The sequence below is a fragment of the Ambystoma mexicanum genome, chromosome 11 (genome assembly GCF_040938575.1).
Source record: "Ambystoma mexicanum isolate Mex_15411 chromosome 11, UKY_AmexF1_1, whole genome shotgun sequence".
NCBI classification, from domain to species: domain Eukaryota; kingdom Metazoa; phylum Chordata; class Amphibia; order Caudata; family Ambystomatidae; genus Ambystoma; species Ambystoma mexicanum.
The window spans coordinates 1,174,896,152-1,174,919,501 of NC_090934.1; the positions used below are offsets into that span (position 1 = coordinate 1,174,896,152).

Below are 23,350 nucleotides of genomic sequence, written 5' to 3' on the forward strand. Positions count from 1 at the left end.
CGGCGTTGCTCAGGCCATGGCGCTGAAGTATGTGTGCGGGCTGCTCTCACTCTATAGTTCACCAATTGAGACCAGACTTGCACCATGAAGGCATTAGGGGATCAGCTCAGTCTGAAGGTGGTTATGTGATCGTATCTGACATCAAAAGGATGTTTCTTCAGTAAGGATTTTGCCGGGCCAGAGCTCTCACTCAGGCCTCCATCTCCTTTGGCTGCTCAACAGCGTCCCCTGATGGTCACATTTTTAAAAGGCCTAACAACACCTTGCCTCTGCCCTTTGTGGTGCCAGCGTGGGACTTTAATTTTTTATTGACATTCCTTATGACTTTTCCATTTGAGCCAATGCATTTGTGCCCTTTTAAACTCCTTTCGTGGAAGACAGCCTTATTAGTCGCTAATTGCCACTGTTAAGTATTTAAATCCGGCGATACACCCTGGTCTCAGCCTAGTATGCAGCGCACAACTGAAGTGCTTATTTTGTTATATATGTAGGTTCAATATTTGAGAGATACACTACTCATATCACACCCCTTTTTTAAATACCGCGGGTCATGGTCGACCAGGAACCAGGATGGTTGGTAAAGGCAATATTTATTTATTTATTTAAAGTTCAAGAAAATCATACACTTTTTAATATATGGGGCAGCAATCACCAATGTGGTGACAATAACAATAGGAATGTAGGAAATGCACTTCAATTAACCTTTTAACAACACAGATAGATAATATCTGAGAATAGAAACACTTTTGAATATTTAGAAAGATGGCACTCAAGTTAGGATTTCCCCCTGTAATATTGTCAACCCACAAATAATCAATTCTAAATAGATATAAGGAAGCAGCAGGTCATCAGAAATGAGGAATAAGAAACAAAATTCGAATCCAACCTTCCCTCCCCAAACAAGAGAGAAAAACGGATTTGAAACCCTTGCAATATTAAAATGACACTTGGAAATGGCTGACTAAAACAATGAATGTGTGCAAAAATCCTTATACAAGTACAATTCTCTATGGGAGCAACACTGGAAAGTTATAAGCAATCATGAGCAATAGATTGAGCAAAAGCATACAATTTGAAAATGAATGGAAGGTTTAAAACAATTGATAGTAAAAATAACATGTGTAAAACTTTGCAAAAATGCTCATTCCCGCCTGAAATTAACCTAACGGTTTTTGATAAAAATGGGTGAAATCTCTAGCTATTACACTGAGGGAGATATGCAATGTAGAATAAGAGGCGTTTTTAGAAAAATCGGGTAATGAAAACAGAAAAGAAAATCAATTTGGACAAGAATAGTTTTACTCTTTACTAGAGCATTCAGGCTAGAATACCAAAGAGGGACACAGTAAGCTCCAGGGTTGATTCATGATTTCAACCCTAGTTCCCCAGCGCCCGCACTGGCGGAACCAGTCCGATCACTCAAAATAGGATTGATAGCTTAGGATTTAAATTACAAGAATTACTAAATAGATAGCGCTTGCACTAGAAATCAATGACAGGGTTGCAATAAGGATTCTGACAATGTTAAAAGTTATTAAGGTAAGGATAGGATGGTTTAGAGATTGGGATAGGACCAGGCAAGGCAAGGTATGCATGGTTCCTATTGAGACTCACAGTCCACTTTTAGTTTGGATTTTGGACAGTCAGCGCTCTGGATCACCACACGGATCTGGTCTAACACAGGACAGCCGGACAAAATCAGCGGGCATGGACTGGATACCGGGTAGCACTTCTGGTTACTGGATACTACAGATCAGCTGGATGGCAGGTTTGCATTTAGTGAGCAGCAAGCTAGGTTAAATTCAGGATGCTTTCCCAAAACACCACAGCTTCCCTTTGGTTATTGGAATAATTAAAAATTGAGGCCTAGCGGAAGCAGGATCAGCAAGGTTTGGCCTTGTGGTTGGGATCTGGATTCTAGATGGATAATTGCAAGAAGACAGGAACAGACAGGACGCCGGGCAGGAAATCGGGAATCAGTCAGGAGTCAGTGTCCTCTGTGTGTTGTCAGGGGCTCTTATTTATATTGTTTGGTGACATCATCACAGTATATGATAGGGGCAGGCTTTACTACACACGCCTATAACAATAGAATTGGGCAAGAGTAGAAGTCTCTGCCTAGCTCTTCGCCGGTTGGATCTCAGAAAAATGATGTTATATTTATGGGTGATTTTTACAGTGTCCAGAAACCTCCCAGAGTTACTGTAACTAAAATCTAATTTTGTCACAAACACATATTTACTCAATTTCAACCTTTCAGTAAATCAGATGCACGGGTTACATATTTTTTTCCTCACATTTCAATCCAAACCCCCAGTCCGCGAGGCTTGGTTTCGCCCCCTGACAGATTTTCACACTTTTCAATGGGATTCATATTACTCAAAATTCTGCAACTTTATACATGGGTGGGGATTGTTATGAGGAAAGCATGTAAAAAAAATGTAGGTCTGCAATATTAATACATTTCTTGTAATTCAACATATATCACTGTTTCTCTCCAGATTGTGTCAATACATTATACCAAGTTTCAGAATACAGCCCCCACTTTCACTTAACATTCCAGATTTTTACCAATTTTGGTAACTGCGATATAAGTATTTTTAAAGTTCTTTATAAAATAGTCTTTAGAACAAATGGGAGTCAGTCATTTTTTTCTTACCTGCTGACACCAACTGGCATCTCCTTTCAAGCAGGATGGGGGGTTTCCTCAGCCTGATAGAAGTTATATGGTCTCTCACACCTACGGCTTCCTTTCCTGAGGACAGCATTGTCCTGGGTTCCAACAGAGACACAAGTCTGTTCCACCCTATAATTATAAGTGGGTTGGCAGGATCTGCTGGGCGAGAGAGCCCTTTTGGCAGAAAACCTGTTTTTCAACGTTGTAACTCAAGCCACCCTAGGTTTAACATCTTTCACTTTTGATCTTCAATCCAGAATTAAATAAGCTGGTTACATCAAATAACACATGTGATATATTCTACCCATTAGTTTAACCACTTTATATTTCTAAAGACAAGTAACACTTTTATTTACCAGTGTACTATTTTAAAACAAAGGCATTCGTTTTTCCTTATTTTGTAAGCAGCCTATTTTCACACGCGGTGCAAGCTGACATTTCTTTCTTTAATTTGGTTTTGGGCAGCTCAATCAGATTTCCACAATGTCCTTGCATCTAAAGTCATTTTTCTTTGAAGCATGAGTTTTATCTGAACACTGATACATGAAACTAACCAGGCTCAGATAGTTGAAGTTCTTTTGAAGACAGCTGGTGTTTGATACATTGTGGAGAAATACGCGCGCTTTCCGTGCGAGTAAAATAAAGATCCTTGTTGATTTCTTTCCAAGCTAAGATGACTGGGCCTGTCATTCAGGAACTAGGCCTAATCTTGCTAATGCACAATGACTTCTCCTGGGCATGGCAGGACCTTTTCAATTACAGCAGTTGCATAGTAAATGGTTGGATTTAGCCTCAAAATAGCCTTTTTAAAGGGTGAAAAAAAAGTTTGATTCTGAAAAGTCATTTTGGGGTTTTCAGCAAGGCAATGCTGCCTATTTACTTAATTCCATGTTAAATGTTGCAGAGCACACTGGCACATTCCTGCAGTGTGTACTCTGTTCCACCCCATCTGAAATGTGTGTGGCAGGGTGCTGCAGCCATTTTTTTTATGGTGGTTGTAAAACGCAAATTTGAGATCCTGGCGCGCACAGGAGCCAGCGCAGCCATTTTGCTGTTTCTTGCACCAACGCAGCAAAGTGATGCGGTAAAGCACAGCTGAGTGGGTCAATATATCCCACAACACACAGCTTGCTCCTTTCCTCCTCCATGATGTCTCACTGCTACTGGAGTCTATCTAACATGAGGAATCCGTGGGAGGACACAATCCATTAGAAGAACAAATAACTTAACCCTGGGAATGTTCTTTCTGATGGATGTTCCTCCCAGGAATTCCTCATCGCCCTCCTAGCCAGCCCCACAGATAAGGTACTTCCTCCTATGTTTTCTATCATTACTTTCTCCTTTCTTTAACGCTTAAGCATCTATTCTTTTGTCTTTAATCCCTAATGCGGCTGTGCAGGGGGAGAATAGCAACTAAGGTCACTGGGCACCGTGCGTGCCATTTATACTGGCATCAACATCGCTTCCGGTCCTGAAGCAGATGATCCTCGACGCCAAGCCACACAGCATTCCCTGCTGGGAGAAAATGTTTTCAAGAGTTCTGCAGAGCAGGACATTATATCTAAAATGAGGAATCCGTGGGGGGAACATCCATCAGAAAGGACATTACGAGGGGTCAGTAATTTGTTCTTCTCTGTAGTTTCATATGCTTTCAGTATGCAAGTCATTTTGATGAAACAAAAAGTCACATTAATTTATGCATATAACAATCAATGCAAATGTGATTTTTCCTGAAGGTTGCCTTTTCATCCTTGAACCTGCTGCTGCACACGCAAGCATTGCTGTCTACTATCAGTTTCTTAACAGCTGCTTTGCCGTCAAGCGATGAAAGTGCTACTGATGCAGAGGAACAGAAAAAATCTCAAAAGCCAGATAAAGGCACATCATTAAAAAAAGGTACGTTTACATTTTGATAATCAGCAGTTTACCTCCTCGTGTCATTCGTGTTTAATGCCAGTAGTTTCACATTTGAATATGACTTATAATGCGCTGAGAGGTAAATAGTAAAGGAGACCACTCCCGAAGACTGCCCATAATGTTGTATGTGTGTGGAAATATTATGCACCTTTTGGTTAATTTAATCATTTACTATTAGGTGGCCCTCAAGCACCACATGTAAGTCTAGACTATGACATATACTAGAGACGGGACAGAGCTGAGACTTAGCCTGTGTATGGTTTTAGCTTTTCACTCAACCATTGACCGTGCATGGCCATGCTATTCCCTATGGACATTTGCACACACTAACGCTACAGTGTTAATTGTTCGTGAAATATGAATCACCCACACTTCTTAATAATGTAAGAGGATGATGAGTTTTAGTGGCCTTCTAAAATTGAGTGATTTTTGCATGCAAGATGATGTCCTATTTAAGGTTTAGTGCTTTATTGAGCGTAACATCAGCAGAGGTTGCTCATTTTCTTTTCCTTATTTTTACTGATTTCTAAATGTGTAGGTACATCTAATGTTTAACACCAAACGACTTGGAGATTAAAAACTTGCTAAATAACAAAGCTGCAGAGTTGTCAACCTCTAGCCAGTCCTTGTTTTTCAAACAGCACGCCTTTGCGTTCTGAGGCTTGTAGTTAACTCAATAAGTAAAGCACTGTTGGCAAAAAGGTCAAGACTACTTGAAGGTGTCACATTATATGGGTCCTCATGGCAGCCGTTTGCAGTTAGAAAAGCTGCTTTTGTTTTTATAAAACAGTGGAACTCTTACCTTTATTTCATACTAATTGTGACTAGTTTGGTGATGTCTGTGTGCTTTTTCTGGTTTTTCATGCATCGTACATTTAATCCTCTGTGCCTTAGAGAACATTGCTTTCTGTGTATATCCTAGTAACCTGGCCTGTTTCTTTTATACAGGGTGACCCTGTGAGTTATCTTTCCAGGGAAATAAGATTCATCCCCAAAGATTGTTTCTAATCTGCTGTTCGTGTGCTCATAGATTTATTATAGAAACTTTTTTAATGGATTTCTTCCTGCCATGGATTCCTCATCTATGCTATTCTATCTCCAGTGTCCACTTCCTTTGAAAACGTTTCTGCAACTATGTTGCTCCGTGCTGTTCCGTATCACATCCACTGAGTGCCTCTACGTGCACGCATGCTTTGTGACTTTAGGGCCAGCATATATGAGCTGGCGTGCCCCATTACCTTAGTTCCCTTTTTCCACACACTCTACACTTCGGGAGCACCACTAAATCTTCGCTTGTTCTACTGCGTCATGCCTAACCACCAGTAAGGCCTTGGGCTTCAAGGCCTGAGCGGATTGAGATAGACAGAACACTTAGAAGATGCCAGGCGGGGCTCAATGGAGATTGGAAGACTGATTCCGGACCTGGAAAGACCAAACGAAGAAACAATCCCACAAGTCGTTCTGCTTCTCAAGGGATTCTTCGAGACACCATTCTTCTTCAAAGCAGAGTCACTGCTCCCTGCAGGTACTGTTTCCGACTGAATGCTCTGCCCCAAAGGAATGGGAAAGCTTTTAGCTAAAGATGTTCAACATCTTTTCTAAGGCGCCGACGGCTTCAGCGCCAGTGTCATCAACATGGCCCACCACACTTAAAGGAGCCAGCAGTGACCTCTTAAATGCCGTGATTGCATGCCTACCTGGGCTTGGCCCCAGCTCCAATGGTCTCTGACCAAGATGGGTGCCATACTGCTCTTCCTTTGGGTGTCTAGCTCCTGGCTCTGGCTCCTCTAGCCTCGGCACTATTGGCACTGCACCACCTCTAAAATATGCCTCCTTCCTATTGGTAAATTCCTGTCAAAGATGTCAGAAGTCTTTCATGAGGCGGGTAATCCTATCCCATTTGTGCTGGAACCACACTGCTCCATATAGGTGAGGGATTTCCCTGAGGAATCTTTCAGTGAGTGAGAGGTACTAATGAACCTGGCCTCTTTAAGGGTGTGTAAGGAGGAGATTGACACAGAGGTGGCATTGTTGTGGTTGTCGACTTTTATTTGGGTTAAAATAAAGGAGGAAAACCCTAACTGTCCCTAACACTAAGAGGGGTTTCCCTGCCTCAAATTAATACTAAGGGCTTGGTCAAGATGTCTGTCTAAAACAAATATCCACCGTCCTGCGGTACCTTCTCTCAGGCAGACCTCTGTGGTCTGCTTCCAGCAGGGCGAAGGGTCCTTCTTGCTTTGACCCTTTTTGGAGGCGTCAGCCTTTCGCCCTGCATCTCAGCTCACCTGGTCTCCCTTCTCCGCCCGCTGACCTGCTTGCGACTCCTCGAGGGAGGGCTGAACATACTCTTCAGTCTTTCTTCCCTTTTTATGTATCAGCAGCTTAATGACTGCCCATATTAACTAAACTGCTGGATTTGGTTCTGCAGAGTGCTCTCCACTACTCTGCGCCTCTTCTACGTCCAAGTACTTATGTTATTTCTCTCAACTGGGTTGCTTGGAATCTTTTTCGTCTCAGTACTTTTGCAAGAGTCATACAGGGAGTCTCTACTCTTCTTCGCGTCAGTATTTTGGAGTGTGGTTGGATGCTCAACCTGTGATGAATCTAGTGAAATTATCCCTAAAATCCTAACATGGCCCTCCTCTCAGGTGGCCAGGGAAAGGCAGCCGTTACCTGATCTGGACCCTGGGGGTGGTATCATGCGAGAGGATCCCATGGGAGGGTACTCATGTCAAGGGGAGTGGGCGATCTCTCTAAATGAATCTGCTAATGTTCCTAACTTTCTAATAGATTATTTAATCAAATTGACAAGTTCAACATAAAAAACATGGACTTCAAGTCTCATAATCTTGTATTACTGGCACGAGGTAGAAGGCTTCAGAGCCGATAAAGCATAATGAGCAGTCTAGTTGTTGTGGCAGAAAGAACTTTAAATGTACAATTGAGTTTCAGGTGCAGGTAGAGGGAGAAGAAGCTGATTGTGCAGTATTGGCAGCAGCGGGATTATATGTTGGAGACACTTCGGAAGCAGAGGAAGCTCGCCCATGCAGTCAAGGCACAGCAGGAAGTGACTCTAAAGGAATCTATGCCGTGTGGGAGACGATCTCCCAACACGCTGAGAAGTGCTCCAGTACAGAAATTACACCGGAGATCACTTTGTAGGACTGCGCGTACCGTGGCAGTCAGACCGGAGCAGACGGGAGCTTAGAAGGAACCGAAGAGCTCTGCAACAGCACCCGCAAGTCAAAAGGAGACGCCAAGGCATACCAGTGAGTTGGCCTTAAACAAATGACCCCTGCAGCCTTCTGCCTTCCCAGTGTCAGTAGACGTTGGCACATCAAGACACCTTCCCTAGGCAGGGCTGATTTACTTGCCCCTGTATCCATTAGGTAGACTACAGATATTCCTTCTATGCTACATTGTGCATATGAGCTGACCTGACCTAACAGTATCAAGGTATCCATCAGGACTGCACTATCTTGATTTAGTCAGAACAGATCTTGATCAATGTTCCTGTAAGGTGCACAGAGAGACGCAGGCTGCATACTTTTGTTTGTGAGGCAGCGCATATCATCTTAGTTAAATTTCACAGCACTGCCTTGCCACAAACTCCTTATCAGATTATTACGTTCATCCAATCAGGGGTCTTAGAAAGAATGCGTATTGGCTATAGAAATGCAGAACATGTACTTGCACTCTTCTGCAGCCTATGAAAGACAGACTCCTCACATTACTTCTCACTAGTTTCTTTCTCCTGGTACTATGGCCGGCTTGTCCATAATAGGCGACAGGGTGACAACCTGCCACCCAGTATGGAGGAGCAAAGACACCCTGTGGAAACACTGGCCACTCCCCTAGCTACAGTAAGCAGCTGCGGGAGAGTATCTGGGATGGCTTAAACTGTTCAGAGAAACATAGTTTCCCTTTGACAGTTTGTGTTCCCCAACACGCATGTCCAATGGGCCATGCAAGGCCAGGGGTGTTTTGCTTCTCCAGCCTTCGGATGCAAGATGGAGAAATGCAAGTCTGAATGTGCCTAAGGGGCACTCCTGCACTCCCCTGTACATTGAGCCAGCCCGGTGGCAGTGAGAAGGGAGCTCTGCGGCTTCTCCGCACATGTGCATGAACCAGGAATCACTCTCTTCCGTCGTCCATTGAACTGCCAGACACCAAAGTGCCTTCATGGCAGGCAGCGGTAGGCTGTGTTGAGTCCAGAATGTCATTGCAGGTAAGGAAAGAAAAGTATGAATCTATGTGTTTTTGTATGCCTGTATGTATGTATGAATGAGCAAGTGTATGGGTGCATTGGTGAATGAGTGAGTGTATGATTTCGCCTGTTAATGAGCAAGGGTATAGTGAATGGGTGAATGTGTGAAAGAGCAAGTGAACGCTGTGTGAATTTGTGTGTGCGGTTGCATTTGTGCTGGACCCATAGCCTGCCAACTTGGTCATGGAGAGGGGCTCATTTGGCAGCTGTAAGGAACTCATGGTGCCAACAGTAAAGACAGACAGAAGTGATCACAGTTCAAGGGTCTTTATTAAACTTTATACATGGGTGAGAAAAATACCTAACCTAAACTTAAATCTAAGATGGGAACAATCTATGAACATGAAAATACGGCAGTCCTAGTGGCGTCTTGTCAAATAAAAAGGGCCTGTACTAAAAAAACTATTGCCAATCCATACTACTAATTACAGAAGAGTGTGGGATAGTGTTCGCAAGAAAAGAAAGAAGTGTTCACAAATAATAGGTCAGGATGGGGTCTCCCTCCCCACATTTTCAAGCACGAGACAAAGGCGGGACAATCTAGCACCGCATACTCCTGGGTTTCTCCAGTACGAGGTTATAGTTTCTTTCCACTATATCAGGTGTTTTCTGTGTCCAAGACGCCTTCAAACAAAGTTTCTTACTTCAGATGACCTGATGCTTCATAAATGATAAAACAAATGTTTCTTCTAATTTCTCTTTACGTTGGGCGATTGCTTTTCACCCGTGGATCCCCCTCAGCCAAGTTTCGATCAGTTTCTCAAGGTTAGTCTCCCTCACTAAGGCTCAGTCCAACCAATAGCACCGTGGACATCCCTCAGTCGGGTTCACATTTGCTCCCACAATGCAATTCACTATACCACCTTTCATTCATAGTCTCATCATTTGCAATATTCAAGAGTCTCAATGTATTTTTAAACAATCATGTTGCTTTCTTAGGCCCCCCTCATCTGGGCTCAGACCTTCCCTTAACTTATCCAGTTCCAATCAGGCTTTCCTTTTAGCCCCCAGTCAGGCTTTCTCTCAACCCCCAGTCAAGCTTTCTCTCAGCCCCATGTCAGGCTTTCTCATAGCCCCCAGTCAAGCTTCATACACTTTGTACGACGTTCCCCTCTGCCGAGTTCAATCGGTAGTTTCACAATACTCACAATTTTAATAATGTGTCAAGGATTTTTGATTGTACAAGGGATTCGGCTGGACCCTTGTTTGGCCACTCTAACACCATTTGTCTATTTTCAGTCTATACCTTTAATCTTTTAATGTTGCCACTGCAACTTCGAGTTTAACACAGTCTGGCTCTTATCTGGTTCTTTTGACTCACTGACTGGGCTGAACTCATTGGCGTTTCTTTTGCCGATGGAGTCAAGGACGGTACCACAATAGCAACCTAGTCTACCCACCATGGCTATCAGTGCGGGAGAGTTCCATGTACCGCTGACATCCGTCACATCATCTGCCAGCTGCGATTCCCATTGTTACGGTTCTTTGTTTGGAGGTTTCGCAGGTCTGGGGTCAAAAGGGCAAGGGCAATCCTTTACGTCCTTTCAGTTTGCTCTGTCTTTCTCCTCCGTTTGAACTGCCGCCCTGGAATCAATGCTTCCTAGTACGCACTGCCTTGTTCAAAGTGTGCTCTTGTGCTCCACCTTTTATCCCTAGTGGGAAGGGAAAGGGTAGTTAGGTGTGTGAAATTAGTTGCAATTGCCTGACTCTGCCTGACCCTTAAGTTGGGACATGTCGGGTATACGGCTCTGGTGTTAGTCCATTGTCAGGGTAATCGGTCTGTGATAAAGTGCTCATGTTAAGAAGGGGGGAATAAGGTGTTAAGTATCCTACGGAGTAGGAGGGGAAAAAGTGTAAAGGAGATATTGTTGATGTCCCACTTCCATTCCCCGAGGACTCCCCATCGAGGTGATCCTCCTGCACTGGTCCACCCCAAAGGAACTGGATCCAATAGCGATGGCCATGACCTGGCCACCTGGATGAAAGATCCCCAGGGACTAGTAAGTGAGACACCTTCAGGTTTCTCACACAGCTTTCTGGAAACATTCTTTTTTTTAATTTTAATTTTTATACATTTTTTTATAGTATTTTTTTAAACATAGATACATTAACATTGTACAATATATAAATCGAAACCAATCAAATCAAGTCTAATCACGGATCCAGAACCTTCTGGCGGCCCAGCTAGTTTCACTTGTGGTATACATAACATTTTACTTCCGTAGTTAACACCATATTGCTCCTTCTACCCATTCCTGCCAGATTTATTCTGTTTTCCCAACGCACCCTCTGGCAGTGTAAATGCGTTGCTCCATTGACATGCAGATGTCCATGTCCGTAACCCATTGTGCAAAATGTGAGATGACGCTGGATCTATGGGACTATGTTGCATTAGATTAGCCCTTTTGTTGTGGAGAGAAATTGCTTCTCAAATTGTGTCGTGTCTCCGTCCTCCTCAATCCCTAGTAGCCTTAGTTTAGGGTCTCTGGGAATGGTACGGCTGAGAACTGCCGAAAGTTTATCACAACAGCGTTGCCAATATCTCTGAATCTGTGGACATTCTCATAATATATCTAAGAAGGTACCTTCCTCCTGTGAACATCGTAGACATTTAGGATCAGTGGCCCAGTTCCATCGGTAAAGAGCCACTCGTGGATAATACATCCTTTGTAAAATGATGTTGGATCAGTCATAGTCTGGCTGAGATTGCGGTTTCCCGTGGGTACATCAGTGCTGACACCCAGTCCTCAGATAATATTGGACCAATGTTATCCTCCCATTTGAGTTTTAGATTGCTGAGTTCGGGTGTGGCAAAGGAGGACATGGCGTTGTACATGGTGGAGGTGACCTTATCAGCTATGTGGTCGAGAACTATATTCCTTTCTATTGGTGTGCAGTATGGCATGTTGGATAGTAGGGGGAGGTGTGTGCATAGTGCATGCTGCAATTGATGATATCGATAATGTTCTGTGTTAGGAAGATCGAATCGGGCAGCCAGGTCTTCAAAGGGTGTTTTTCTGTCATTTCTGATTATATCACCAATTTTTGTTATTCCTCTAGATACCCACCCAGGTCATGGTGATAATTTATTCAGTTCCGGCAGATTGCTGTTTCCCCGCAATGCCTGTACCGGTGTGATTTTCCCGATCCAGCATATGTGCTTATCGGAGTCATTCCATACTGATGTGTTGTGTGTCGTCATTGTGTGCGGAAATACGGATGGTAGAGACTCTAGCGGGGACATACCTTGCATCGGGGCAAGCTGTGCTTGGATGTGGGGTAGTTCTTTATTTTCATGTAGTATATTGTTGATCACCGCCATTTGGCCAGCTCAGTAGTAAGTTTGTACATGTGGTAGTCCAATGCCGCCCTCCCAGGTGGAGCCTTGGAGTGTTTGTAGTGCTATCCGTGCCTGTCCTCCCCCCTCACCTCCCATAACAATGTTCTAAGGGTGCCTTCAATTTTGTGAAATTCCAAAGCTGGAATGTGGAGTGGGGGGTTCTGCAGGACAGAGAGGAAGCATGGGAGGACTAACATTCTGAAGAGTGCTGCTCTCCCCAGTAGTGTCAACGGGAGCATTGTCCAGTGTTGGACGTCCCTGATTAATCTTTCCGTGATCGGGTGTACGTTTTTCACTACATATTGTGAAAGATCAGCCGTAATTCAGACTCCCTAAGTATCAGAATTGCTCTAGTTCGATGCGGCAGGTGCAATTCACCGGAATGCGTTGTCCCACCCCTTTAAGTGGGAAGAGGATGGATTTAGACCAGCTCACCCTCAGTCCGCTGAATGATGATATAGTTCCAGTAACCTCGTGACCTCTGGGCAAGAGTGGAGTGGGTCCTCCAAGTACACCAGGATGTCTTCGGCATATAGGGAGACTCTGTCCTCTGCACTTCCCTGCCAGCAAAAACCTTTTCCACAATGTTGTGTGTCTCAAAAGTATAGCTAGGGGTTTGTTGATCAGTGCAGAGAGTAGTGAGAACAGGGGACATCCTTGTCTTGTCCCCTTGCCCAGTTGGAGGACATGTGATGGTCAAGCATTCACACTGACCTCTGCTTCTGGGGAGTCGTATTAGAGTTGGACCCATCCCATGACGCATTCTCCAAATCACATCCGCTGCATAACTTCCCAGAGGGCCTCCCAGAATACCGAATCAAAGGCTTTTTTGAAGTCGATAGCCAGGAGTGCTAAGGGGTCTTGGAGGTTAGGAGCTCTCTACAGTGCCAGGTGGAGTCTGCAGAGGTTCATGCGTGTAGATCTCAGCGGCATGAAGCCACACTGGTGTGGGTGGACCAGCGAGGTTATTACTCTTTGAAAGCGGTTTACTAGCACTTTGGCTAAGATTTTTGGTTCACCATTGATTAGAGAAATCGGCCTATATGAGCTGCATTGGTCTGGGGGTTTGTCTGGTTTCGGGATAACAATTATGTTAGCTTTCCAGAGATCAGGTGATAGGGTCTTTTTTTCTTTGTAGTGTATGAATATTTTGAGTAGGTGTGGGGCTAATACGTATCCTCCCAGCTTTTTCCATATATCAATCGGGAAGCCATTGGGTCCTGGTGTTTTCCTTGCGTGTAGTTGTGATATGGCATCTGTTACGCTCACCTGGTATCCACAGGGACGCCACCCAGCCCTGGTAGGATGAATTGCACTCGACCTTGGTAAGGCCTCTGGTTAAAGATGGGTCTGCAATATAGGAAAGCTGGATTCAATACCAGACTGTCTTTATTTTCCCACCTCCCTTGGCCTCAACTCCTTCCTCCCCCTTGGGCCTTCTCCTCACCTTAATATTGTAAAAGGTGTATTCTCCGTCCTGCTCCTCGTGGCAGGGGCGCGTAGATGTGGGGGGCGAGCAGCGACCAAGTTACTTCACTGGTGCAAGCCCCCTGTGGGAACACAGGCCTGCTGCGACTCTGTAGGTTTGCTGCTTTACAGTCTTTATATGCAGTTCTTATGTTCCTCTTAGTTCAAATAATGATGTCTTGCTTCTTTCCTTTTAGGTATGGAAAGGTATTTTGGTGTTGTCATGCAGTTTGAAGATGAGCATGGGGCGGTAGGCGAAAGTGCGGTGTGTGTGCGCGATGCTGTCCGGTGAGTAATGCGCGATGCGCTGCGCTGTTTCTCCTTTAATATTGCTAACCTGTGTCTTTTCTCTCCTTGCAGGTCGTGATGTTCCTCCACGAGCGCCGTGATGTTGCAGCAATGATACTGACCAGGAGATGACTACCCAGGTAAGAATTGTGTGGCTTTCTTCGTTCGGGAGGAAACGTGAGTAAACGCTTATTAATGCTGTCTTTGTTCCTCCTCTTTCCAGGTTATAGTATTCCAGGATGCATGCGGTGCCGGATGATGGAGTTCGTACCTTCAGGTGAGTGGAACTGAAGTCGGCGATGGATTGAAGACCGGATACTATTCCAGGTAAGTTTCGTGGTGTTCTTTCTCTCTCTGCAGGTCCTTGGTTTCAGGAAAGCTGGCATCAAGAACTGGACACGGTGAGCGTTACACTGCCCACAGCAGAATAACACGAAGCGTGTTCTGCTGTTTGGGTGTGGTTTAAATAGTCTCAGGTAAAGTAGTCCAGGTAAAATAGTCCCAGGCCTGCCACACCCAAAAGACTAGACCTCACTTCCTTGTAACTGAGCTATGTGTGTGCTTTCATGTTGGCTGAACCCCCCAAGTTAAATAGTCCTGAGTAAATAGTCCCATTCTAATGTTGGTCTTCATGATGGTTATGAGCCTGGCGCCAAAGGCGCCAGGACTGATTCCAAGAGAGTCTTGGATAAGGTTTGAATGGCCTTTGACCTGGCCCGAACTGGAAGCTGACTTGCCAGTGAGGGCCAGGGTTAAGGGTCATGACAGCACCCCCCCCAACCCCCTAAGGCCCCTCTCACGGTGGCACTTCTGCCTGGTCCTGGTTTGGCTGGGTAATTCTGATGGAACCTTTTAATTAAGCGAGGTGCATTGATGTATTCACTAGGTTCCCATGATCTGTCTTGAGGGCCGCATCCCTTCCAATCAACTAAGTAGTATAGTTTGGATGTCGTGTATTTTGAGTCTAGGATATCCTTTACTTCAAAGTCTGGTTCTCCGTCAACTAATACTGGTTTTGGTGGTGTTGTAACCCGAGTACCAGGTTGTACCGGTTTCAGGAGTGATACGTGAAACACAGGATGAATCTGCGTAGTGGGTGGTAGGGCTAATTTAACTGCCACTGGATTTATTATGGATTCAATAGAATAAGGTCCCAGATATCGGGATGAAAGGCCAGTGTCCTTTTTATGGGCACATATTTTGATGCTAACCAGACCTTGTCTCCAATTTGATAGTCGGGGGCTTTACTACGATGTTGGTCCGCAAATTTCGTTTGTCTGTTCTTGGCTTGGAGTAAATGTTCTGCTGCTTCTTTGAAGGCCTGGGAAATAGTTGTATGTAGGGTTTTAGCCTCTGGCATTTCCAAAGGGGTTGGGAGATCCAATTCTGAAGTACGTGGATGTCTACCATATATAGTGTAGAAAGGGGTTTGTCCAGTGCTGGTGTGTAATGGATTATTATAGGCATATTCAGATATCCATAACAAGTCCTTCCAATTTCTTTCCACTTGATGTAACATGCAACATAAGTACTGCTCGAGGGTTTGGTTTGTTCTTTCTGTTTGGCCATCTGTTTGAGGATGGTGACTTGTGGATAGTCGAATGTCAATTTGGGCCATTGAACAGCATTTCCTCCAGAAGTTGGATATGAACTGACTACCTTGATCTGAGATCAAGACCGATGGAAAGCCATGTAGCCGTACGATTTCCTCCAAGAATACTTTTGCTAATCTGGATGCATTTGGAAGACCCTTAAAAGGAATAATGTGTGCCATTTTAGAGAACAAGTCTACAATTACTAAGATGGTATTGAATCCTTGACTGGGAGGTAGATTTGTAATGAAATCAAGGGACAGTGTGTGCCATGGTGCGGGAGGAATTTCCAATGGTTGGAGAAGACCAGTTGGTTTCTGCTTTTGGGACTTGTTTTGTGCACACACACCACAAGATTGGATAAATTGGATGTCTGGGCCACCAATAGTTTCATTTTACTTTAGCTAGAGTTTTGTCAATTCCAGGATGACCTTCAATCAGGGAGCCGTGATAACCCGAAATAACCTGCTCTTGTAAATCTTTACTTGGCAGGTATAGATGGTTCCTAAAATATGGTAACTGGTCTTTAATGGTGTAATGTTCTCCTTGAGTACACCACTCTTGTGACAAAGTGGGATCCATTAAGAGTTGGATCTTGTTTTGGAGTTCACCCTGTGTCAATGTTGTCGTAAGACCCAGGAGTTTGTCTTCTGGAATGATGGCTACTGAATCTGGAATTATATACACCTTTTCATCAACCCCCATGCGGGACAAGGCGTCTGCCTTTCCGTTTCGGACTCCTGGCAGGTAGGTGATCACATAGTCATATTCAGCAAAGAAAAGAGCCCACCGCAGTTGACGAGATGATTGCGCCTTTGCTGTTTTTAGGTATTGCAGTTTTCGATGATCAGTTATGACTGTGACAATATGTCTAGCACCAAGGAGATAGTGTCGCCTTGCCTTGAAAGCTGATTTTATAGCCAAGAGTTCTTTGTCTGTGATAGCATAGTTGAGTTCGGGAGGTGAGAATTTTCGTGACCAGAAGGCCATAGGGTGTAACTGGCCAGTTCCTGGGTCCCTGTGTGAGAGAACAGCTCCCATAGCCATGCTAGAGGCATCTGTTTCAACTATATAAGGGAAGTCTGGGCGAGGATGCTGTAGAACTGGAAAAGAAGTGAATTTCTTCTTAAGTTCTTGAAAGGCCTTCTCTGCTTCTTCGCTCCAATGGAAATTTTTCTTGTTTTTTCGCAATAGTGATGTAATTGGATGCACTATTTGAGAAAAACCTGGGATGAATCAGTGGTAAAATTGTGCAAAGCCCAACATACTCTGGATTCCTTTAAATGAAGTTGGTGACAGCCTGTTAAGAATGGCATCTACCTTGTGCCTATCTATTCTGATACCTTTTGGTGTGAGGATAAAACCGAGGAACTCCACTTCGGTGACATGAAAAGAGCATTTTTCGGGTTTAGCAGACAGTTTATGTTGGCGGAGTTTAGTAAGGACGGAGCGGACATGCCTGACATGGTCTTCTTTTGTAGCAGAATACACTAAGATGTCATCAATGTAAACCAGGGCGCAAACGTCGATTGACTCCCGCAAAACATCATTCATAAAGTACTGGAATGCAGCGGGAGCATTGCAAAATCCAAAAGGCATTACCTGGTATTCATACAAGCCTTATTTTGTACGAAAGGTGGTTTTCCATTTGTCTCATTTCTTCACTCGAACAAGATTGTACGCCCCCCCTAAGGTCCAGGTAGGTATAGATTTAGGCGTCTTTGACTTGATCCAATAATTTGGGAATAAGGGGCAGTGGATAACGTTTTTTTTTACTGTGATCTGGTTTAATGTGCGATAGTCGGTGCAAGTCCTTAAATCTCCTTCCTTCTTTGGTACGAAGAATAAGGGACTGGCTGCCGGTGATTTAGACGGGCAGATAAATCCATTTGCCAGGTACTGATCAAGATAAGATTTCAAATGGAGGTTTTCTGGTTCAGTTAGTGCATAGATTCGGCCACAAGGAATTTGCGCACCAGGTATGAGGTCGATCTGACAATCGTAGGGCCTGTGCGGTGGTAGAGTATTGGCTTGTTCTTTCTGAAACACGTCTTGAAAATCTTGGTATTCATTTGGTAGAGTACTAGTCACACCTAGTACAATCGCCGCCGTACTGGGAGTAGCTGATGTACATAAGTCTGTTTTCCCCTTTTCTTGGTAATAACAGGTGCAAGCACAATCATCGGAAAAGCCCAACTTCTTGGCACGCCAATCTATTAGAGAGTTGTGAGCTACCAACCATGGCATCCCTAAGATTAGTCGAAACTGAGGATCTTTGATGAGATCGAATGCAATAGATTCTCAGTGTCCATCCTGGCACAGTAGGGTTAGTGCTGCTGTACATTGGGTTTCTGGTCCGGAAGCTATTTCTGTCCAATCAACAGTAGTAACTTTTTCAGTAGTCGACTTAGAGCATAAGGGAAGCCCCATCTCTGCTGCCAGATCTTGGTCTACATAATTCCCAACTGCTCCACTGTCTATGTATGCTTCAACAGCATGCATCCGAGACGGTTGTTGGTGATTGATCAAAATTACTGGTAATGCAAAGTGTGAGGTATGTGGCTCATCCTTCTCGCTCAACAAGCGGACCTCAACACTTGCCGGGCTTGGTAGTTTTCCGACTCCTTGCTATTATCTTCCTTCTCTGTGGCTCCAACAGTTCTCCTTGGTGGTTTCACTGGACATTCTTTGAGGAAGTAGCCTGATTTTCCGCAATGTAAGCAGAATTGCTGTTGCCTTCTCTTGTCTCTTTCAGTTTTAGTTAAAGGGGGGGCCGTACACCTCTGATTTGCATGGGTTCTACCGTGTTTTCCAATGTATGTGGAACATTATCCTTTGACTGGACATACACAGCTCGAGTGTCTAACCTTATCCGGTCCGCTTTTCGGTCTTGTAATCTGTGATCTAATTGCACCACAAGGTTGATGAATTCTGCACAGTCTTTAGGTGGGTTAACCACTTGAGCAAGGACATCCTTTAGTTCCCCTCGTAGACCCCAATGAAATAGTGTGGTCCTTTTTTCCTCAGGCCACCCAGCTTCAAAGACTAGTCTGTTAAATGTTGCTATATATGTAAGCAAGTCTTGACTTCCTTGACGGAGTGACAAAAGTTTGTTGTCTAATGCTTGGCCTTGGGTATGACGAGCAAAGAGTTTTTCCATTTCCATCTGGAAACCCCCAAAGTCATGTAACAACAGGTTTTCCATTACTTACCAATGGTACCGACCAATCCGCAGCACTGCCACTCAGATATGACAAGACAAAAGCACCCCGCGCTTGCTGGCTAGGAAAGGCCCCAGGTCTGCAAAGGAAATGAAGACGACACTGGTTCATGAACGTTGCTTACTTCTTGGGGTCCCCTGTAAATCGTTCAGGTGGAGCTAAAGGAACTGCCCGAGGAAGGGTTATTTGTACTGGATTGGTGGAAGAAGTTGGTACAGGTGCTGGCTGAATGTAACCAGGCAATGTGGTCTGTCCTGCCTGTGAATGGAGCAGTTGTCTACTTATTTCGTCGGTACGATCCTTAGTAACAATCAAATCCCTCCTAAGAGCGTTGGTTTCTTGCCTGGCTGAATGTACTTCAGCGCGTAATTGTCCCAGCAACTGAGCTAACTGTTCAATCTCTGAAGTCTCCATGACGCCCAGGTGGATATTATTATTGAGGCTTTGTGCTCTGTTACGCTCACCTGGTATCCACGTGGACGCCACCCAGCCCTGGTTGGATGATTTGCACTCTCGAACCCTCTCCCGGTCCCTTGGTAATGCCTCTGGTTAAAGATGGGTCTGCAATATAGGAGAGCTGGATTCAATACCAGATTGTCTTTGTTTTCCTACCTCCCTTGGCCTCAACTCCTTCCTCCCCCTTGGGCCTTCTCCTCACCTTAATGTTGTAAAAGGTGGATTCTCCGTCCTGCTACCTGTGGCAGGGGCGCGTAGATGTGGGGGGCGAGCAGCGACCAAGTTACTTCACTGGTGCACGCCCCCCTGTGAAAATTCAGGTCTGCTGCGTCTCCGTAGGTTTGCTGCTTTACAGTCTTTATATGCAGTTCTTATGTTCCTCTTAGTTCGAGTAATAATGTCTTGCTTCTTTCGTTTTAGGTATGGAAAGGTATTTTGGTGTTGTCATGCAGTTTGAAGATGAGCATGGGGCGGTAGGCGAAAGCGTTGTGTGTGCAATGCTGTCCGGTGAATAATGCACGATGCGCGGCGATGTTTCGCCTTTTATATTGCTAACCTGTGTCTTTTCTCTTCTTGCAGGTCGCGATGTTCCTCGCCAAGCGCCGTGATGTTCCAGCAATGATACTGAGCAGGAGATGACTATCCAGGTAAGAATTGTGTGGCTTTCTTCATTCGGGAGGAAACATGAGTAAACGCTTATTAATGCTGTCTTTCTTCCTCCTCTTTCCAGGTTATGGTATTCCAGGATTCATGCGGTGTCGGTTGATGGAGTTCGTACCTTCAGGTCAGTGGAACTGAAGTCGGCGATGGATTGAAGACAGGATACTATTCCAGGTAAGTTTCGTAGTGTTCTTTCTCTCTCTGCAGGGGAGCCAGAGTGCCCCAAATGGGAAAGCAGCTGCAGGCAGAAACACAACGCGGTTGTGTCTCGAAAACGCTGCAGTTTTTCTTTCTAAGTTTCTCAGGCTCCTCCGGCTCGGAGGAGCCTGAGAAACTTAGAAAGAAAAACCATTGAAGGAAAAGCCACCCAGTGGTAGCTTTTGTTTACTACAGCTGGCTGGCTTTTCCTTCATTAGTGCTGCAAAAGCAAGCACAGGCGGGTATCCATTTCCCCCATGTGCTTCCTTTTGTAAATTTTGAGCTTCATTTGCTCAAAATTTTACATAGGGACTTAAAAAAAAAGTGCCAGTATATTTTTTTTATTATTGCCCATCTTTTTGGCCAATACATTTTTTATGGGCGAACCATTCCTTTAAGGCACATCAGGAATAGTTGGGTCCAAGTTGTTCAACCACTCGGCTATTGTTGTGGTTTATCGAAGGTCGTGTTGGTCATTGGCTGTAGGCATGTAGGAGGGCTGACAGTTGATCAGTGGCACTATTGCATCTTACCACCGATCAACCTGTTCAGGTGCTGTCCACCTACTCCTACCCTTCGTTTATTGTCTTCAGGCATAGTGACCAAAGTCTCTGGGCGTGTCAACGTGGCTCTCGCTGACTCCCTATCTGGCTTGCACAGCAAAAGAGTCAGATTGTTGCACCGTTGCTCTGTGTGGTGGTGTTGGTTTGTGTGGTTTACAACCTCCAGGGTGGAGGGTCCGAGTTGTGCGGCTGTTGGTGCGGATGTAGCGCACACCTTTACTGTGAGGGTGTATCCAGGGTCCGGAGCCGGGTTCGAGTACGGGGTTCTGAGCACAGCCAAGTCGAAGAGGGGAGGGGCTTGTCTGTTACATTCGGGTGTTGTTGTTTACAGGCAGAACAGGAGTCTGGTGTTTTTCCCGATCCCAAATTGTTCACAGGTTGACAGTCGGTGGGAGGGGTGGGAGTCAGTATCTTTGCAGCTGTTATCGGAAGGATTCTTGGGAGGTGTGATGCTCCATTTAGTTCACAGTAGTGGTAGTTCATTCAGTTCGTCCGTTCTTCATTCGAGCCCTCTTTTGTGTCCACGTGGGCTGGGTGTCATGTCCAGCTATAGGGGCAAGGTCACAGTGATAGGCGGGTTGAAGTTCCAGTGCTGAGGGTTTCCTCTGTTATTGGTGATATTTGAGTCCTTGTGTGTGCTCAGTGTAACAGTTGAGCCTGTTATATCGCTTGCCCAAGTGAACTCCGGTTGAGAGTCAGGACGTCGGTGTGGGTTGGGGGCATTGTGTTTGACTCTTCAGGAGGAGGCAGGTGGTCACCTTCCTATCCCTGTGGCAGTGTGCCGATATGTGCCAAGGCACTGTTTTGGAAAGTCACCTCCGCCCAGCCTTGCAGTGTCTTATTAGGGTCTCCTTCGCCCTCTGCAGGGGGTAGGGCCGCCCAGGCTCCCAGACTGTGCCTCCGTCAACTGTGCTCACACCACCTCAGGGGGGTGTGGGGAGGCAGGAGCAGGGGTCCCAGAGCGCTGCTTGCGCCTTGGGTGTTCCAGGTGTAGCAGCCGGAGTCGTTTACAGGAGTGCAAGATTTGTTTTAGGACTCTGATGTTGGGGAGTGTAGTAGGGTCCCTCCATCCACTCACCTGCTGCGTTACCGGGTGTGCCACAATATCTCGAACACTCGGGTCAGGTCAGGTCTGTGGTGGGCGTATTAAAGCAGTGTGGAGCGGGCCCAAAACGGATGTGAAGCCGGGCCGGCGTGAGTGGTTGCCTCGAGAGCACCAATCCTGGGTAGTGAGCAAGAGCAAAGCAGTCAGTAGCGCATAGCTACAGGGCAGAATGGCACAGGACCTGTTGCGGCACCAATCTTGTGACGAGGGGAGGTCCGTTGGTGTGGATGTGGTAGTGTGCCGGTGGTACTGCTCCCGGTTTCGGTTCCAGCGTCGGGCAGTTCTCGGCTGAGAGGTCGTGGCACTCCGCTCCACCTAGTTGTGACAGGCTGATCACTCACCGGCTGTTCGGGCAGCTTTCCTCAATGGGGGAGACCAGGAGCAGATCCGGCGTCTCGAGGTCTTCGGTCCTCTTGAGGTGCCGCCATGGGGTGCCGGTCAGCAGGTTGGACTAGCTCGGCACATCCGAGACTGCCTGAAAGGGGCACAGTAGCAGTGGCCCATTGAATGTATCCTCAGCAGGTCCACTTCGTCAGCGTTGGTTGTGCGGATGTGGGTTGTGTTGCTTTCCCGCAGCAAATATTCAGCAACTGCCCTCTTAGCTCCAGTCAGTTTCTAGCAGTGCATGGCCATTTTGGATTCGCTTTTTTCGCACCTGGACAGACTCCAGTCCGTAGTCCCCGAAACTGCAGAGAGATGACCGTCAGGGTTGATACTTCGCCTGGCGGTGCTCTCTATGTTCATCTGGCGGCTGGTGTGTTTTTATCGTATTTTGGCATGCATGGTAGGATGTTTCTAGGATGTCTTTCGGCGGTCGCAGGAGCCTCGGGAACTCATTCTTACTTGTGGAACAGCAGTTTTTTACTGGGCATCATGTGTAAAGCAAACATGATAATTACTATTACGTGGCTAGTCTGGCCCACATTGGAGCATCTAATTGGTAGATGTTTTTTTCTGTGGCCTGGCATTTTGTACTATGCAAAAAGGGTAACCCAAACATAAGTGTTCTTACGTTGTCTGACTGGTCTACATTGGTGCAGCCAGGCTGGACAAGTTTTCATTATTGTTGCATGACATTTTCACAGGCAAAGGCAATAGGAGTGTGTTCTTATCTGTGAAGTCTGCCATATATTAACAGAGCAAGCATTTGCATGTTTTCTTATAGTATCATTACTGGCATTAGGCACTAATCAAACAAGAACTATTCTTGTATGGGAATACTGTCATATATTGGTGCAACCAGAAACGAAATGTATCAACACAGCCATCATAAGAATCTTTTTATATTGGCATATATTGTGGGAAAAGTCATAAAGAAAATGCATTGAGAAAAGCCGCCTGTGCACTGTTGGTAACTTGCTTCTATTAGATTTTTGTCATGAGTTACACTACAAAGCCGATCACAAGCTGTGGCTTTTAACAACATTTTTGTGGAAAGTGTGATTTAAAATGCACCATTTTAACCCTGTATTTAAAGAAAAGTCTCATGGCTTCCCCTCCCCGAAAACCCTAGTTTGTTTTGTGCTCCCTTGTTTTAATTTGCATATTTGTGAGAAACATTTACCTCTCGTCCATGTTTGTTGTCTCCCTTTACCCCAA

The 23,350-nt window shown here is 45.3% G+C and overlaps 1 protein-coding gene across 4 annotated transcripts in view; it reads left to right on the forward strand.

The window, feature by feature from the left end:
• Nucleotides 1-23,350, forward strand: part of VPS13C (vacuolar protein sorting 13 homolog C) — a 5,236,720-nt gene that overhangs the window by 2,207,725 nt on the left and 3,005,645 nt on the right. For all 4 annotated transcript variants that reach the window (XM_069624493.1, XM_069624490.1, XM_069624491.1 and 1 more), the window contains one exon: nucleotides 4,414-4,573. In XM_069624493.1, coding sequence (XP_069480594.1) covers nucleotides 4,414-4,573 — 160 coding nt within the window. The remainder of the gene's footprint in view (nucleotides 1-4,413; nucleotides 4,574-23,350) is intronic.